The sequence below is a fragment of the Psammomys obesus genome, unplaced genomic scaffold, assembly GCF_907164565.1.
Source record: "Psammomys obesus unplaced genomic scaffold, mPsaObe1.curated_primary_1811, whole genome shotgun sequence".
NCBI lineage: Eukaryota > Metazoa > Chordata > Mammalia > Rodentia > Muridae > Psammomys > Psammomys obesus.
In genome coordinates this window covers 28,681,211-28,700,747 of record NW_026590062.1, presented here as the reverse complement: position 1 = coordinate 28,700,747, position 19,537 = coordinate 28,681,211, and the positions used below count along the sequence as shown (strand labels likewise).

At 48.5% G+C, this 19,537-nt stretch overlaps 1 protein-coding gene across 1 annotated transcript in view; it reads right to left on the bottom strand.

Moving 5' to 3' along the window:
• Nucleotides 1-13,896, bottom strand: part of Dusp29 (dual specificity phosphatase 29) — a 21,081-nt gene extending 7,185 nt beyond the window's left edge. The window contains exons 1-2 of the mRNA XM_055606515.1: nt 13,684-13,896; nt 615-835 (exon numbers count right to left, since the gene is read on the bottom strand). Coding sequence (XP_055462490.1) covers nt 615-835; nt 13,684-13,883 — 421 coding nt within the window. The 5' untranslated portion in view covers nt 13,884-13,896. The remainder of the gene's footprint in view (nt 1-614; nt 836-13,683) is intronic.
• Nucleotides 13,897-19,537: the final 5,641 nt, after the last annotated feature.

Sequence of the window (19,537 nt, the reverse complement as noted above, 5' to 3'; positions counted from 1 at the left end):
CTCTCTCTCTCTCTCTCTCTCTCTCTCTCTCTCTCTCTCTCTCTCTCTCTGTGTGTGTGTGTGTGTGTGTGTGTGTGTGTGTTTCGAGACAGGGTTTCTCTGTGTATCCCTGGCTGTCCTGGAACTCACTATGTAGACCAGGCTGGCCTCGAACTCTGCGATCTCTGCCTCCTGAGTGCTGGGGTTAAAGGTGTGCACGACCTCCGCCACCACCAACTTTAGGCTCCCCCTTCCTTGCCTTTTAAAGGGTGCCTGTTCCTCAGGAGCTGGAGATTCAGACCAAAGCCCTTCCCTCTAAACCTCCCTCTTTCCAATTCCCGACACTAGCTATCAAACCCGGAACCCCACCAGTGGCGGGGCAGTTAGCTCAGCCAATCGCTGTGGACAATCCTCAACCCCAACGCACCAGACTTGAGAAGCACTTGTAGATCCTGCTTCAGACCCATGGCAGGAGCCCCCGTTCTTCCTGGGGCGGGGCCTATGCATGGGGGCAGGACCTCTCCCCAGAGGTGGGCGGGGCAGATTGCTTTGGGGCGGGGCCTGGGGGCGAGGCAGGGTGGGGCCTTAGCCTGGGGTTGGGGCCTTGGGAGGCAAGGCAGAAGAGGGTGTCTTACTGTGGTCGTCTCGGAGCGCCGAGTCGATGAAGGCGGCAGCGGAGTAAAAAAAGACGCTGAGGTCGAAGGTGGGCACGTCGTCGGCCTCGACGCCGTGGTACTCGATGGCCATGTCGCGGTAGTAGTCGGGCCCGGTGTCCACATTCCAGCGGCCGTGCGCGGCGTTGAGCACGTGCGTGAAGCCCGCCTTCTGCAGCCCGTAGCGGTCCAGCGCCGTAGCCCTGGGCGCAGGGAGAAGAAGCCCAGGACGCTTCGGGTGGTGCACGGTTTCCCGAGCCCCGGGCCGCTAGGCACCTGTTTGGTACTTTGACTGTGAGAAAGCTATCTCCAGGGGTAGGCTCGGGCTGGGCATTTGCCTAATTCACCTAATCCCGCAGGTCCAGAGGGAACTGAAATGATCTGTTCTTCTGAGCCTACCTCACAGAGCCCCAGGAGACCCTTTAAAAGAGGCCTCTATGCTGAAGCTTCCAAACATTTATACGTTTGGTAGTCATAGCTGGGAAGATGGCTTCAAGCCGATGGTTTGGAGGATTTTGTTGGGACTGGATAAAAGCCTTGAATTGATGCCTATGGGATTGTAGGACATAGTATGAATGGGAACTGATTGCTTTGTTGAATCCTTTGCCTAGCTGGGCTTTCTTTGTTTTAAGGAGCTACTTCCAATCCAGGTGGGAGCCTTAGTTTTCAGCAGAAGAATTTCTGGAAACAAAAATAAGGTCCCTTTGAGGTAGTTAGTCTCAGAACAGAGCTAGAAAAAAAAAAAAAAATTGGCTGGAGTATCAGAGGAAGCAGTTATTCCTGGAGGAAGTGTTGGGGCCCTGGGGAGAAACACCCTTAAATCTGCCCTTCTACAGGGCGGACATTTGTCCACTGCAAGAGTCACCATGTGATAAGGAGAAGAAGGAGGCGAGACGGGCCGCGTCAAGGAAATACCACAAACTAAGCTGTGGAGGCTGAGAATGGTGAAGGAACCTTCGGGACTTGTGCAGTCAACCCTTTATCCCCCATGATGGTGTAGATTCCTTGACGTACTGATGGGAACAGAAGGGAGCAGGTTGATTAAGCTACCGTTTCTCAGGGGCTGTCTATTCTAATCGGCATAGCAGATAACAAATGAATAACAGAAGCTGTGGAGAAAGTAAAGCCACGTGACTTAATACATGGCCACAAGACTACATCTGGAAGGGTGCTTGGCAGAGGTCTCTGCGAGAAGGTGGCATTGGATTAAGTCAGGAAGCAAACTGGGGCAAGAGTGTCTCCTCCATGGCTGAAGGAATGGCAGGTACTCCAGAGAGTGGGAAGGCAACCAGTGCAGCTGAAGGGATGGGTGGGCGGTGCGGGCTTGTGGTGGGTCCTTTGGCTACTACTCTAAGTCAGAGATGGTTTAAGAAAGGGCAGACATTGTTTAAAAGATCATCCTGGTTGATGTGTGGAGATGGATTGGAGGGGGATGAAAAGCAGAAGCAAGAACCATCTGTCGGTGGCCGTTGTCGAATAAGCAAGAGGGAGGAGTCTTGGTCTGGGATGATGTCCCAGCAGACTGACTGGGGATGGGAAAGGAGAAGAGGACCAGAGTGTTTGATGGGGAGGAGGGGTAAATGGGGACAGGAGGAGAGGACAGAGGGAATATAGGCTTTGGTCTTAGAAGTGCTTGGATGTCAGGGTCAGTATTTGGGGGTCAAAGAGAGCTATAGTCAGTGTTTGAAGAGGCTGGTAGAGTTTGGATTTAAGAAGACATGTCCTTTGATAGCACAAAAACCACCCCCCTGCCCAGGGAAGGGTAACGGCGTCAGATGGCAACACTGGAGCCCCAGGAGAGCACTATGCTTCCTTTGAGATCCACGCTGCTTTGAGTGGACCTGTGGCTGTGATAAATACCATCAGCAAAAGCAACTTGGTGAGGAAAGGGTTGATTTGAGTTTACAGGCCAGAATCCATCATGGGGAGAAGCCAGAGCAGGGGCTTAAAGCAGGGATCTGAGGCAGGGACTGAAGCAGAGAGCAGGGAATCCCAGGCTCAGGGCAGCTACTTTTCTTATCTAGCCCATCTGCCTAGGGATGGAACCAACCATGGTGGGTTGCCCCTCCACCCCCATCAATCGGCAATCAGGAAAATATTCCCACAGGCCAGGCTAAAGGAGGCTAATGAGAGTCCTTCTTCCCAGGTGTGCCATGCTCACAACTGAGATCAGCGTTACGTGTAGTAAGGCCACTGGAGAATGATGTGGACAGAAGTAAGGACCAGTACCCTGGTCCTGGAGGAGCCTCACATCAGTAATCATGCCAAGTCCTCTGCCAACGAGCCTCCCATCTCTCCTCAGTGTCCTTGTTCCCTGTGAGAGGAAGAGCAGTGGAGTCTAGAGTTTGGGAAAACTTTAAGCACAGGCACTGGAGCTGAGAAAGATGTTTCAAAGCCTTTCAGAAGTGCTGTCTGTGTGTACAATCAGGTACGGTAGCTCATACCTTTAGTTCCAGCACTTGGGATGCAGAGACGGGGCTCTTACAAGTTCCGGACCAGCCTGGACCAGAGTGAGGCCCTATCTATAAACAAAAGAATGGGGGCTCAATTGGGTGGCACAGGTCTTTAATGACAGCGTGTGGGAGGCAGAGGCAGGTGTCTAAATAGTGAGTTCCAGATCAGCTAGGGCTGCATAGTGGGATCCTGTTCCCAAAAATGGGGGGAGGCTGTGTGGGGAGTTGGGGTCCCAAGGAGCCCCCTGGCTGACCTTTGGTGCTGGCATTCTGGCCATAGAACACAATCTACTTTTATCATTTTCCTCCAAAAGGCCTGATTTTCATTTTCCTTCTTGTCCCAAAATATGTATGCAACAAAGGTTATGCTTTTGGGACACAGATCTGCACTCAATTAAAGCCTCCACTAACGCAGCCTGTCTTGCTGAGCAGCAATCAGCCTTGCTTTGAGGTTGAGCTCGGTGGAAAAATTAAAATTAACTGTGCTTGACAGGAAGCTCTAACCCATCAGAAACACTGCTCTGTATGTGTCCAGCAAGTCTCCACGGAGCCCAATGGCAGTTTGGATAAATTGTGGTTTGCACTTTGCCACATTGGGAGTCAAGGTCCAGGGTAGCTGTCACCCATTGGTGATACCGCGCCATTCACCCCACCCAGCTGCCTTTGATTGTGTCTGGGAAGAAAGGGCTCATCAGAGCTTTCATGCATCAGCTTATCTGAGGGCTCTGTCCACCTGAGCTGGGGAGGGGTGTGCTGTCCTCACACACCGCTGTGGGGGTTTCCCTCAGCTGGCAATCAGGTTGAGACCTTGACCACAGCAGAACGGGAAACTGACAAATAAAAACGAGTACTTCCTAGATTGCAGGCGCCCTGTGTCCTATCCTCAGTTGGGCCAGATGCCCAGCTCAGCAGGTACTGAAATTGGAGGGTGGATAGAAGGTTACTGTATTGCTTTGTTTTGTTTTTTAATTTGAGAGCCAATACATAATTGGCTCAGATGGGTTATTTGAGAAGGGAGCTAAGAAACCCAGGGATGATGGGAAATAGAGGGAAAAGACCACATGTCTCTTCTGGGTCTCTCGGATCATGGGAAAAGACTTCAGGGAACCAACAACAAACAGATTGAGAAATTTCCTTCTCGAGTCTGGATGAGGAGGGACAGAGGAAGTGTCTAGTGTCTCAGTCAGGAAAGTGCCCACCGATCCCTGATCCCTGGCGCCCACAGGAAAGCCGGCTCCTGTTGCCGTCCAAGCACCGGGAAGGCAAAGGCAGGACCACGGGGTTTTAGCTGAGCTGATGAGCGCCGGGCCAGTGAGAGACCCTGTCGCAGAGAAGCAGAGTGGAGAGGACAGAGAAGGACATCTGCTGTCTGTCTGCAGCCTCCCACGTGTGCACACGTGCATGCGACATACAGATGCACAGGAATGAACAGGCAAAATCATTTACATGAGAAAGGAGTCTTAATGTCTGGAAAGTTTTGAAAATCCTAGTTCTAAGCAACGTGTTAAAAAAAAATCACATGTCATCTCCTTCCAAAAATAACATGACCAACAAGAATGTGGGAAATAAACCTCCACAAAAACTCACCCGTCTTTCTACCCACTAAATATAAAGATTAGACTCTTAGTCTTTTGATGTAAGATCTCCCAGTTGTTTTTTATGCACAGTTCTCTTTTATTTATAGAGGCCTGTTTTCTCTATAACACCATACAGGCGTACCCTTATTTTATTTTTATTTGCAATGCTAAGGGTGAAACCTAAGGCCTTGCACATGCTATGTTCGTGCTCTACCTCTGAGCTATTCCCTTGGCCCTCTCTTCACTTTTTATTTTGAGACGGGGTCTCATTAAGTTGCCCAAGCTGGCATTAAACTCTCGGTCACCCAGGAAGTTCTTGAACTGTGATCCTCCTGCCTCAGCCTCCCGGGGACTTGGGATTACAGACCTGCACCATCAGGCTGATTCATACCTTCTTTTTTTTGTGCCTTGTTTTATTGTCCTTCATGGTATATGTATGTGTGCAGCTTTTTGTGTGCATTCATGTGTCTATGTATATGGGTGTGAGCCTGTGCATAAATGTGTTTGTATGTATGTGTGTTTGTGTATGTGTTTGTACATATGTATGTGTGCTTGTGTGTGTATGTGTGTGCTTGTTCGTGTGTATGTGTGTGTGTGTATACCTGTGCATTTGTGTGTATGTATGTGTGTGTTTGTACATGTGTATGTGCGCTTGTGCATGTATGTGTGTGCTTGTTCATGTGTGTATGTGAGTGTGTGTGTTCTTGCATGAGCGCGTGTGTGTGTGGTACTGGGAATTGAACCCAAGGACTCCAGTAAGAAGCCAAGCAAATGCTCTATCTATCACTGAGCCATTCTCCCAGCTCTGATGATACATTTTCTTTTCTTTTTACAGTTTGATATATATGGCCAGTCCACAGCAAGCTAAATCTAGCAGCACTCTTTTCCCAGCAGCTCAAATAATGAGCAGCATTTGTAAAGCAAAAATTAACTGAAAGATGTACACTGTTTTATATAATGCTATGGTTTAATAGACTAGCAGGTGTGCCCAACCTATAGCTGTGTATGACCAAAGAGAGCTGTGAATGTCCAACACAAAATCAGACATTTACTTAAAGCATGAGTTTGCTTGTTTGGAACTGATCGCACAGTTCTCAAGATGACACTGTTAAACTTCAGTGTCAAAGGGCTAAACACTGGGGTTGGAGAGATGGCTCAGAGGTTAAGAGCATTGGCTGTGGGTTTGGTTCCCAGCACCCACACAGCAGCTCCCACCTGTCTGTAACATCAGCTCCAGGTGATCTTATGTCCTCTTCTGGCCTCTGAGGGCAGTACACACATGTGGCATACAGATACACATGCAGGCCAGACACCATACACAGTAAATAAAAATAAATGTAAAATGTTCTAGAAAGTGAGGACACTGAGCATACTTAATACGGTATGATGTAAGCAGACGTGCTGAGAAGCCAAAGAAGTCAAATAACTTGCTTTATTTTGATATTTAGTGTGGAGTTGCAGACAGAGGTGTCTCCAAAAGACACTTGTCCACACAGTTCGGAAGCTCTGACATTGGCTTGGACTGTGAGCACCAGGCGTGTCGCCTGTGACCCTCAGTGGATACATGCATCCCACTGTCACTTCAGCCAAGACGCTTGTCTCACTGTGAGAGACTTATTTACTTGTTTATTGTTGATTTGGATTCTTTTTTGAGGCAAGGTTTCTCTGTGTAGCTCCACCTGACTCCCTCAGTAGACCAGGCTGGCCTCAAAACTCAGAGCCCCACCCGCCTCTGCCTCCCAAGTGCTGGCATTAAAGGATGCACCACCGCTGCCCAGTGCACGACTTCTAAAAGAACATCAGGCCCAGGGGAACGGGCAATGTCAAATATATCCGAGAGCTGGTGAGATGGCTCAGCGGGTAAAGCACTTGCTATGTAAACTTGCCAAGCTGACCGGAAGGGTGGACGAAGAGAACTGAGCCTCCAAAGTTGATGTCTGTCCATTTAGGCTGTGCAGGGGCCCACGTGCCCCCACCACCACGTACGCCCACACCAATCATAATTGGGTAAGCTGTATCTGAAATCATTCCTAAGTGGTAAGTGGTCCTCAAGAAAATATGGAGGCTAACCTGGTCTGCAAAGCAGGTCCAGGACAGCCAGGGCTACACAGAGAAACCCTGTCTTGAAAAAAACAAAACAAAAACCAACCAACCAAACAAACAAAAACCCTTGGCTCAGATTTACATTCCAATTAAGAGAAAAATGTTTTAAGTTGTTTTTTTGTATGCGTATGGATGTTTTGCACATGTGTATTTATATTCTGAGAACATCATGGATCTCTGGTTTGACCAAAGTCTCCTTCATTCCCTCCCTGAAGCCCACTGGCCAAGCTCATGGTTCTAACTGCAGCTGAGAGATGGACATGCCCTGGATTCCTCAGTTTAAGGAATTCATGCTTCATGCCTGAAGAGGCCAGAAAAGGACATTTGGATACCTTAAATAGAGTTAAGGACAGTTGTGAGATACCAGGTGGGTGCTGGGACTCAAACCTTGGTACTCTGAAAGAGCAACAAGTACTCTGAACCACTGAGCTATCTTAAGTGTCCCCTATATTCCTCTTTTTTAATTTTTATTTATGTATGTGAGTGCTCTATCTGCATGTATTTATTTATGTATGTGAGTGCTCTGTTTGCATGTATACCCACATGCCTGAAGGGGCATGAGATCTCATTATAGATGGCTGTGGTTGCTGGGAATTGAACTCAGGAACTTTGGAAGAACAGCCAGTGCTCTTAACCACTGAGCAGTCTCTCAGCTCTCAGTTTGCCTATAGCTCAGTTTGGGCTTGAACCTGTGATCTTCCTACCTTAGCCTCCCGACTGCTGGGATGACTGACGTTCCACTCCCCCTAGCTCATGCAGTTTATTCTGAGAACATTCTGGATCCCTGGTTTAACCAAGTTTCCTTGGTTCCCTCCCTGCAGCCCACTGGCCAAGCTCTGGGTTCTAACTGCAGCTGAGAGACAGACATGGCCTGGCTAGGATTTGAATGAGGAAGGGAATTACTATACAGCCAGGGTGGCTGTGACCATGTTGAGAGAAAAGGCTGTCTTTCCATGAGGGGAGAGTGCCAGGATGGCCAGAGGGATGTCTCCGTACATGTGTGCCAGCCCTCCATGTGGGTCACTTCTGTCCTGCCACTGTGGGTTCCCTCAATCAGAGCCCTCCCTTGCCTTTCTCCCTCTCCTCCCTGTCCCAGCATCCCACCAGCGCCCCCTGGAGTCTCCCTGTGATAGCCTGCTTCAAACTCCATCGTAGTTAACTTCAGCTGTCCACTTGACAAAAACCTAGAGTCACCTGGGAAGAGGGAACTTCAAATGAAGAACTTCTTGGATCAGATGGCCTGCAGGCATGTCTGTGAGACACTTTCTTAATTGCTATAGGAGGGCCTGGCCAGCATGCGAGGTGCCATCCCTAATCAGGTGGGCCTGGGCTGTGTAAAAAACATAATTAAGTCGGGAAGAAGCATTGCCCCATGGCCTGTGCTCCACTTCCCTCCGTCCTGCCTTGGCTGTCTCTGATGATGGACTGTAATCTGTAAGCCAGGGAGACCCTTTCCTCTCTAGGTTGCCTTTGGTCTTATTGTTTATTCACAGCAACAGAAATAGGAGTGGTGGTGCTTGATCCCAGCACTGGGGAGGTAGAGGCAGGTGGATCTCTGCAAGTTCTAGGTTAGCCTGGGTAATTACACTAGCCCTTAGTGCACAGTGCAGTGAAAGTCTTTCGCACTGTTTGAACCTTGCCTGAGATAGGCAGCTTCATCTAGCTTGAGAAGACCTGGCCAGGACCTCAGGCATCTTTCTCTGGCTATCTTGTTCTTGACTTGTGGCCACTTGCAATAGTTGAAGGTTCAAAGTCCAGGTTTTCTGTTTCTGGGAAAAGTACAGCATGCAAGATTGTTAACACTGGTATATTTTTGCTGCATTGTACCCTGCCACCTTGGAGGAGGAAGCCAAGTGCCAGCTTTGCTTGGTGCTTTGAGGCCACAGTAATTTTGTGCGTGTATGGGAAGAGGGCCACGCTGTCCAGACTCATCTATGGGAGGCACCCTCCTCCCTTTCCAGTTTCCCCAACTGCAGGCCCAGGAGACAGATGCCTCTGGCTTTTTAATATTACTAGCTGGCTGTGAACAAAAGAACCATAAAGGACAAGACAGAGATCCCTGGGCTATAGAGTGCGGAGCTGGGCACAGGAGTTTGTGAGGGCCTGGCTTTGGGAAGGGTTTGAGATTGTTGATGGCCCCTTGAAATGAGACCGTGGCAGGAGCTGCTCTGGGCCCCAGCCATCTAAGGGGCACAGAGGCATGTCATGTTGGAAGGGAGATTTCTCAATCACTCCGTGTCAGCCTGTCGTTATCACCGGCTGCCCTGCCTAGGAATGTACAGTTCCTCACAGTGGTAAGAGAGTGCCCTTCCTGCTGAGCAGATGGAGAGAAAAATAAAAAAGAAGAAAGGTTTTGCTAAGCAAATGAAAGATGTGAAGGAGATTAAAGTGAGAATATTTAAATTACAGAAGTGTGGTGCTTTTCAAGCACGCTCAAGCAGTTCTTGAAGCACCCATTTAGGGAATGCTGATTGATAAGAGGCTATGAATTATTCTTATCTCCTAGTCCCTTGCTCTCTAGAGGGCAACACTTGGTTAACCTAATTTGAATCTAATTTAAATGACTTAAGAGTAATAACACAAGTATGTGCTTGAATCTAATAAAGCCTAATTTATTAAACAGGATGATTTGAAAAGAACTGTATGTTACAGCCAAATGGGGACTTTGATATCATCCTTTATTTAATAAATAAAGAATCAGAGTCCCAGAACAATAAAATGTTTGCCAAAGGCCAGACAGTTAGTAGCCACACATACTGGGGACTTGAACTCTGTAGCCTGCATATAGAATGGGGGAGGGAGAGCTTTGTGCCATCTCTGGGAGCCTGTGCTTCCCAGTGGGGCAGACTTAGTCCCCAAGTTGTGAGAAGTGGGTAGTGAATGAGGAATTGTTTCCATGGGGACATAGACAAGGTGGCTGGTTGACCCATGCTATAATCCTCTGTCAATGTAGCAGATGTTCTGTGGGGCTGGTGTATCAGGCAGACTTGGGATTTTTAGGCATCCCAATGGGGCTGAACCCGCTGGGGACAACCCAGGACTGAGCACATGTTTAGAAATCCTCAAACCCACAGGTTCACAGGCATTCCTCTTCACACCTTAGGCTGCGAAGCCGAGGGACCTTCCCACACTGTGCTGGGATCTCAGAGGAGGCCACTGATACGGATTGGCTTCTGTCTTCATGCTGTCCTCACGGCAGGACACCTCCCAACAAAATCTAGTGCTTAATCTAATACTTCCTTCACATTCTTATCAAAGTCTAGAACCTGTCTCATCTGTAGTAGTTCACACTTGAGCGTGCTAGGCATTGCAGTGAGCTCTGATACGTCTTCACATGTTAAATCCTAGATAATCTGATAGATGAAGAGATCGGAGAGAGCTTAATGGCCAGGCCAAAGCCCTACAGAAACCTGATATTGTGGCCTGAGAGCTCTGCTGTCTGCCTCCATAAAGAGGACCTGGAGGAGAAAGAATGGCTGCCTTCTTGGGGTTAATGCTGGCCGCTGGCCTAGGCTTTAGTCTGGATTGCCTTCCAAACCGTCCTCCAGAGACTGCGCTTTCAAAGATCTTAGGCACTTTATGGGACAAAAACCCCTCATCCTCAATGCAAATATTAAATGAAAACTGAGGCTTTATGTCTATGGAACCAGCTTTGGGCTTTGGGCAGTATCTCCAGAGAGACCAAAACACACACACACACTTCAGGCATTCCTGTATCCTGCAACTGGGCTTATAGCCTCACCTGGTTGCTCTGCCATGAAGTTTATGGCCCTTTGAACACAGATAAGTGGGCATCATACCAAGTCCACGATCAGAGTCAAGCATGAGGCAGAGCTGACTCCCGTACCCTGACCTCTGAGTGAGGTGTGCGTGTGTCTGTGCGTGTGTCTGTGCGTGTGTCTGTGCGTGTGTTTGTGTGTCTGTGCATGTATGTGTTGGGGCATGATTGGGCAGAGCTGGATCGAACTGAAAGGGCAGTGACATGTTCTTGGTTGAAGGAAGCAAGGTTATCATCAAAGGTCAAGGAAGCAAGCATTTGCCATTGGTTGATGGCCCCTGAGGCTGAGCATGTGCATTCTCAGTACTCAGTGCTTCCCTGATTCAGCCTTCTGCAGGTGGGCCTTCACCTACACTCTTAGACATTTCACTAACAACAGTGACCTCTCCATTTGTCTATCACCTTTTCGTTTCCAAAGTACTGTCTTTTACGCTTTGAAGCTTCTTAGCAACTACTTTAGAGGCGAGGACATAGGTCCAGAAAGATAAAAGGCCCTGTCCAAAAGCCACCACATCTCCCCAGGGAGCGATGGTAGGTTCTACTAGTGTTTAGGGTGCTTGTCCCCAGTATGCATTGTTTTCTCTATCAGTCTCAGTGTAAACAGTACTGGGCTCACAGCCTCGTGTACTGGAACTCCTGCACCTGTGAAAGTCATGTGTGAGGTCAGAGTGATTGCATACCGCCTTGACAAAAGCTAACGTTGACTTATAGAAAACTTACAAATATAACCCAGAGGTTATTTGGCAATAAGAGAGAATGCAGCGCTGATACATGCTACAGTGTAGATGAGCCGTGAAGGGTATGCAGAGGAAAACCGTGCCAATCAAAAGCCCACCAGACCTTCCAATTACAAGGCAACGTCCAGATTCAGCAAATGTATGAGAACAGAAGGGAGACTGGTGTGTAGAGGCCTGAGGAGAGGAGGAGTAAGAAGAGACTGACTAATGCCTGGTTTCCTCTTGAGTTGATAAAAATGTTCTGCATTAGACATCGGCGATGGTTGCGAAACTGCAGATATCCTAATCACTGAATTGCACTATTTAAGAGGGTGGGCTTGTGGAACATGAGTTACATCCCAGTAGATCTGAAGTCTAACAGAAACAGTACATCAAGTTCCGTGTACCCCTCTCCTAAGTCCCCCTGATGTTCTCAGTTGGGAAATGTCAGATTGTACCGTAGTTGTTCTGTGGAATATGGCAGGATTTTTTTAAAGGGGAAAATGTTTAAGCCAGATGTGGTAGTGCAAGCCTTTGGTCCCAGTGCTTGAGAGGAGAGGGCAGGGGAACAGGAGTTGAAGGCTAGCCTGAGCTACTGAGACTCAACAAAGCACCCATCTGGAGGGCTGGAGAGCTGGCTCAGCAGATCAGAGCTCACACTGCTCTTGGGCCCACCATGGGCAGCTCACAACTACCCATAAGGAAGCTTCAGGGGCTCTGACACCCTGTCTGCTGCTGCCACCTGCACACACACACATACCCTGCACCACGAACTACATGTATGTACAGAATGGAAATTTATGTATGTACATAAATTTCCTTATATATGAAATTGCTCACAGAAAGTAAATACAGTACATGAACTTAATTTACACAGGCTAGCAAGATGGTTTAGTGGGTAAAGGTGCTTGCTGCCAACGTGGATGACCTGACTTCCAAATCCCTGGTCCCCACATGGTGGAGAGAGAACCAAGGGCTGCTAATTGTCCTCTGACGCCCATGCAGACCTTGTGGTTTACACTTGTATGCGCATGTGCGTGCACACGTACACAATACAAATCCTTAAAGGAAACCCCCAAACCTTAATACTTGTTATTGGCAGAATTAAGGGGGGGGGGAGATTGTATGTTTGTTTTGTTTGAGATAGTCTCATGGGCCCAGGCTAGCCTTGAACTTACTATCTAGCCAAGATTAACCTTGAACTCCTAATCTTTCTGTCTCTGCTTCAAAAGTGCTAGGATTATAGGCATGCAGCACCATGTTTGGCTTGCAGTTTGTTTTTCTAACCCCCTATTTTTTAGTAGGAAATGGCACGCCATTTTTCTAATTTTTCATACCTAGGAGGAGGAGACAGGGCTGTGCTAAACTGCCTGTGCTAAACAGTTCACCTGTTTTAAAGCAGCCAGCTGGGTATTCAGATCCCATGTGCCAGGCTCAGTGGCAAATGCCTGTAATCCCAGCACTCAGGGAGGCAGAGGCAGGTGAATCTCTGTGAGTTTAAGGTCAACCTGGTTTACAAAGTGAGTCCAGGACAGCTAAGACTACACTGAGAAACCCTGTCTTGAAAAACCAAAAGGAAAGGAAAGAAAAGAAAAACGATCCCACACGGGGCCCTGTTCATCTCCTCTAAGAACAGGCAGAGCATGAGTTGCAGTTCAGAGGGATGGGGGAGATTGATGTAGAGGTCACGAACCTCAGCTCTTGTCACCAAGGGTCCTGTGACTCAGTTTCCTCACCATGAGATATTCTCTTTCACCAGGTTATCATGAAATCCACATGAGGTCATGTTTATAGGGTGCCTAATGGTGCCTACCATACAGTGGTCCCTAAATGGTGGCCATTATCATCGCCCACCAGACATTTCTCAGCTGTTTGGAAAGTGGGGAAACCGACTGTGAGAAGGGGCAGTGACCTCGATTTTGACCTAGTTTTCAGACACATATTTTGGGGGCACTCCTATGCCAAACTCTTATTCCTACTGTTAATAGCCAAAACGTAAGACTCCATTCCTAGCCTCACTTGCACAGGAGAAGTCTTCAGCTAGACTTTCCCTTGGCAAGCTGCCCTTCATGACTTCCTGTCCCCTGACTTCCTATTGTCTGGGTCCTGAGCAGCCTTAAAGAATGATAGACCTCCATGATGGTAAAGTAGTGCCCAGAAGCCCTTGTCTTGGTGACCCTGCCAGTACCGTGCTAGGCCCAGCTAGCCTTCCTTTGGATTTATGCACAAGAAAAATAAGCTTGGCCTGCTAAGGCTCTTTTCTGAGTATCCTGTAAAATGGAGTTGAGCGCTAACCAATACACTTCTCACAGAGCAGCTGACCAAGAAGGCAGGCCTGTGACTAGGAGTTAGTAGAGTGATGGAGGAGAGGACGCTGCGCCTTCCCCGGGGGTGACAGCAGCTTAGGCTGGGCCTGGAACTTACTCATCACCAATGTGGAGCCGGGGCCAGACCTCGTTGACATGCGTGTACTGGGGGCTGCCCTTCCAGAAGAGGCGCTCCAGCTCGAAGGCTCCCGGGGTGCAGTAGTCCTCAGCTCCCCCCTGGTCCTCCTCCTGCAGAGACAGCCTCTCAGCACAGGAGTGGCCACTCTTGACACTTGTCTTTGTATCGCCAGATGCCATTTTGGAGCCAAGGGATTTTCTTTTCTTTCTGCATGAAAGAGGGTCAGGATAGGGTTAGCAGGGAATTGTGGGCATTATAGAGGAGGTGATAAGAAGGGGGCTTAATTTGGTGAGTGTGTCCCTTCCCCCTTCTTGCTCACCCCAAGCCACACAGGTAAGTGAGAAAAGCCATGATGACAGTTAAACGACACTCCCCAACATTCCAGTGTTCATACAGCAAAAGTGCTGGGGAGATGAGGCAGCTTTGTAGCAGACCCAAGAGCAGCTTGAGCCTAAGAAATCCCCCTAGACAGCCTGTTCTCCCTTGTTTTTATTTTTATAATGTCCAGTTCCTCTGGTGCCTGCTTTTTTCTTTATCTGACTGGAACTTGCTAGTTTGGGACATTTTGAGCCCGAATAGTGAGGCATTGCAGGCCTCTAGCTGTCCTGAAATCTGCAGGAAGCAGCTGTCCAGCAGAAAGGGTGTGTGGCTGAGTCTAGAGCGGGTGGGGTTTGTTTCCGGGCAGCCGCACACAGAAACGAGACTTCTGAAGCCTTGGGGTGGAAAGGAAGTTGTCTGTGTGAGGGGTCAGTCATCTTAGGATAGGTGGGGTGCACATTCGTGGCTCTCTGTCATGCTGGAAATCTGGCTGTTGCTGCCAGGAGGTCAAAAGAAATGTCCCCACTAGACAGCTGTCTGCAGACTGAAAACTGTTTCGGGACAGTTTGTCAGATTCTGTTGGTGGGATATGGAAGAAATGTTTCCATTGTGCCCAGGGAATCTTGTAGATTTGACAAGTACACCCTACCCTTATAACTGCTCATCCAATCCAGCTCCAAATCCGAGGATTCAACCAACCAAGGATCAAACAAGAAAAGCCTGTATCCTGAACATCTCTTTTGATGTTACTCCCCAATTTACATAAAATTAACATACTGCATATACTGTATCAGGTATTGCAGCTACGTCAGAGATTATTTAAAGTCTCGGGGGGGCGGTGGCATCCGTATGCGGATATTGTGCCCTTCCCCCTTTTGATATAGGGTCTCATGTAGCCCAGGCTGGCCTCAGATTTGCCATGTATGGAAGGGTGATCCTGAGTTTCTAATCTTTTTGCTTCCACTTCCACAGTGCTGACATCAAAGGCCTGTACCAGCACGCGCAGTTCCTAGGGTGCTAAGGTCAAACCCAGGGCTCTGTGTGCTCTAGGCAAGCTGTCTCCCAACGCAGCCATTTGTGGACTTTGCACCCTGAGGGCCTGGAAGCGCCCCCACTACTGAGGGAGGACTGCTCTTATGTAGCTCTTGTTTTGTGACCTGGTGCTGCTGTTCCAATTTCTTTAAAATCGCTAACTCGGTCTTAAGTCTGTGAAAGGCACCATGACACCCACTTTTCACATGAGAGGAATGATAGCACTGAAGACAGTTGGCACATGCAGCTTCAGTCTGCTGAAAGGGAGGACTGTGGAGACTACTGTGATGGAAGACGTCAAAGACTATTGGAAAGGTCGGGAGCTTCAGAGAACATCAGGATCAAACAGTACTCGGAATACAATTTGGAAGGCTCACACTTCTCGGGAAAGGACATTCTGGACATACAATCTAAAAATAACTCCAGTGGATCCAAACACATTAAATGTGCAAATGGTAATATGCTTAAAACAGGTTCACAGTCTAGAGGGGTCGCTCAGCGGTTAGAGCCCGTGCTAGTCCTGCAGAGGACCTAAACTCAGTTCCCAGTGCCCACATGTTGGGTAGCCCACAACCACCTATGACTTGAGCTCCGAGGGGGTCTGTTGCCCTCTTCTCGCTGTTGCCAGCACCCAGTTCATGTGTGCATTCTACACACATGCAACACATGCACGCACCCTTAAAAATAAGCCATTCTTTAAGATTTATATGTGTACAGCGTCCTGCCTGCGTGTGCGCCTGCAGGCCAGAAGAGGGCACCAGATCTCACTATAGATGGTTGTGTGCCACCATGTTATTCCTGGGAATTGAACTCAGGACCTCTGGAAGAACAACCAGAGCTTTTAACCTCTGAGTCAGCTCTCCAGCCCCTAAAAATAAATCTTTAAGATGGACATGATAACAGTTTATTCTGTCATGTGGGAGGCAGAGGTAGGCATATCTCTGAGTTCCAGAACAGCCTGGTCTACAGAGCTAATTCCAGGACAGCCAGGAGTACACAGAAAAAACTCTGCATTAAAAAAATATATACATGGTAAAATATTCACAGGTAAAATGATGTAATGTCTAGAATTTATATTAAAAACAATACAGTTGGAGGACCAACGAAAAGGCTCAGCAGGTAAAGTTCTTGCCATATCAGCCTGGAGACCTGAGTTCAATGCATCTGTACATATAGAATAGAAATATAGTTGGATAAATGTACAAAAATACAATATTGCAGGGTAGGGTATGGATGGAGGTGTGTGAAGCAGGATTGGCTAGGAATGATGGTTGGCTCTGGATGATGGTTGCAAAGTAGCTACTGTTTCTCTTTGTGTATATGTTTTAATTTTCAAAAGTGCTGGACACAACGGTACATACCTATGATCCAAAATATTCCAGTAGGCATCTAACAGTTGAGGTTGAGACCCCAATCTCTGAAGAAAAATTAAAAATTTAAAGGGCAACGAAAAGACCAAAACCATTGTGTCAGGGATTTAATTCTCCCGGGTCCACAAGAAGTCCGTGAAAAGATCAGTAGCCAACAGTGTCTGCCTATGGGGCTAGGGAGAGGCCAGGCTTTGTGATTTGTTACGACAGCTCCTAGTGTGGGGACTATGTTACTGCGAGGGGGAGCCTGCCGATGTGGTTGGAAAGGCCATCTGTTCTAGACTCACTGGCACCAGCTGAAAATACAGATTCTGGGGGTGCACACTGGGCAATCTAACAAGCTCCCAGGAGACTCTATGCTCCTTGACAATTCATAATAATTGACTGCCATGTGGCTGAAGAGTCAAGAGAAGAGCTGGAAAGGGCCCAAAATGCCTTCTATTGTCTCAGTGAGGTGGGAACAGGTCACTGGTTCTCGTTGCAGATGCAAGCCTGGGAGAGGAAGGACCACCCAGATGAGGGTTCCTAGGTCTCCTTCATCTCTAAAGTAAATCGATGGAATGATGGGTGAATGAATGAATGGATGAATGGACAAGTGAGAGGAAGGAATGGCAAAGCCTGTGGGGCCTGGCTAAGGACTCGGCGGAGCGTCAGAAGCAGGACAGAGGCGCTGGGGACCTGCCTGGCTGCAGGGCAGGCAAGTGCAGAGCATGGCGTGGACTGTGCCTCTTCCCCTGGTGGCTGGTGAGACCTGAACTTGACTCTTGGGCCTGCTGCTGGGTTTTCCGGTGGAGGGCAGCACTATTGCAAGGCCTGGCTGAAGCTTCTCTTGCAGGGACCAGCCCAGAACCTTCTAAGTTCGCAGTTACACCTTTCTTTAGGCCTACAGCAGATTTAATTACAAAGACCCGCTGCTCAGTGTAGGAATGGCGCTTGCTCCTCTTATTTTTAAGTTAGGCATCACATTCCCTAATACTGTGGTTTTAGATCCCTTTGAGTCCTGCTTGTCACTAAGAGGACTTAGTAAGGTGCGATTTTAGGGAGATGCTAGAGCCCATTCAGCTGTGGAACCTCCATCTGCCTCCTTTGCCCACTGAAGCTGACCGCACCCTTGGTGAGGCATCTTTCCCCTCATTAGGCTGTGGAAAGAGCCATCCCTGGCCCAGCTCTGCATTAAAACCTTGGCTGCATTTCCAGACAGAAGAGGAAGTGGCGTGGTGTACGGCTTGGCACTTAGAGGGGGCTCTGGGATCTATTATCCTCCATCGAGATGCAGGGAAGAGAACAAAGCATGGGGCTGTCCAGAAACCACAGACCTGCAATCTTTCCAAAGCCCGAAGACGGCCTGTGCAGCCCCAACCCCTCCCGCACAGCCCTCAAATCCCTCATTTCTCTAGAGGGAGGGCGAGCCTGTTTCCCAGATCACAGCCAGAAGGGAAGGGGGAGGGGAAGACAGATCTGTTCTGTTTGGTTTCCATAGATTCGACCCAGAGATTAACTGCCAAGGTCTCCATGACACACCATACCAATCACAGGCTAAATGTCATAATGAGAGCTGGGCAGGCTGTCAAGACAGGCTTCCAGATTCCTGTTACAGCTTCATACTTAAAGACGTGGACCCGAGGAATCAAGTGCCAGCTCTGAAGGTTCTTGGCCTGTGTGAGCATCCTTCTCAGAGAAACAGAAGCCAACTCGGGCTCCTTCACAAAGGGGACAGGTGGCTGACATAGCCAGCACGGTGGAGGGAAGTCGTTGGACACTAAAGAACAGACACTTGATGATTAGTGGTGAGCAAGAGACAATAGGGAATAGTGGGGACTGTGGCACACTAAAGTGCCCCCTCCGATACAGGACAGCAATCTGTCATTCCATGCAGGAATGCAATGCAGATTTTCTGGTGCTGTTTAAAGATGCACATATCTTCACATTTTGTCCGCTTTTGGGGAGATGCATGTCATGGTACATGTGTAGAGGCCGCAGGACAGACAGTGGAAGGCGGTCCCCTTCTCCCACCATTTGGGTTCTGGTGAACTCAGGCTTGGCAGCAGGTATTTTTTTAACTTCTTTTTATTTTATGTGCATTGGTGTTTTTGTCAGGTCCCCTGAAACTGGAGTTACAGGTAGTAGTGAGCTGCCATGTGAGTGCTGGGAATTAAGCCCAAGTCCTTTGGAAGAGCCAGCTCTCCAGCAAGCATTTTTACCTATTGAGCCATCTGGCTGATTCCTAATCTATTAAAATATATTTTCATTATGTTTGTGCACACGTGTGTGTTCTCTTGTGTGTGTGCACATGCGTGTGTGCACAGAAGTGCTTGCTTGCTTGCATGGATGTGTTTGGACGTGTGCATGTGTTGTCAGAGGACAGCTTGTGGGGATCTGATCTCTCCTCTACCGGGGTCCTGCGCAATCAGGCGCAGGTTGTCAGACTTGCCAGCCAGTACTTTTAGCCGCTAAGCCATCTAGCCAGTCCATTTCCTGGTGTGTTTATGAAAGGCCAGAGGGCCACCAGATGCGTGTAAACAACTGGCTTTGTTCAGTTTTCGAGACAGGGCATCGATATGTAGCTCTGTTTGGCCTAGAGGTCACTATACAGACCACACACGCCTTGAACTTTGAGCAGTCCCCTGCCTCCGCCTACCACGTACTGGATTGCAGGTATGAGCTACCTGCAATCTCAGATGAAGTTAGAGTTTTGAAAGCAGACCAGAATCTTTTTCGCCTGTAGCGAAAGAAAACAAATGCAGGCCCCCTGCCCCCAAAATGGTGCTGTGAAGCACAGTGCCAAGGTGCTGTTAGGCAAAGTTTTAAGTTTTCTACTTCAGAAGGGCTATGAGAGACCCTTTGGTAGGTAGTTGTGAAAGCCTTAAGGCCTGAAACCACATATAAAGAGTTTCCAAGCTAGAGACATCCATGTACCTACTGAAATTGGGGGTTCCCAGTGTCGGCTTGAAGAACCCTGTAGCTACGTCAGCCATGTTTGTGGCGACTTGAGGAAGTTAAAGAAAGAAGAGGCCAGCCACACATCGTGGTTCATTTAATCCCAGCATGTGGGAGGATCAGTGTGAGTTTGAGATCAACCTGGTCTACATAGCAAGTTGCAAGCCACCTAGGGC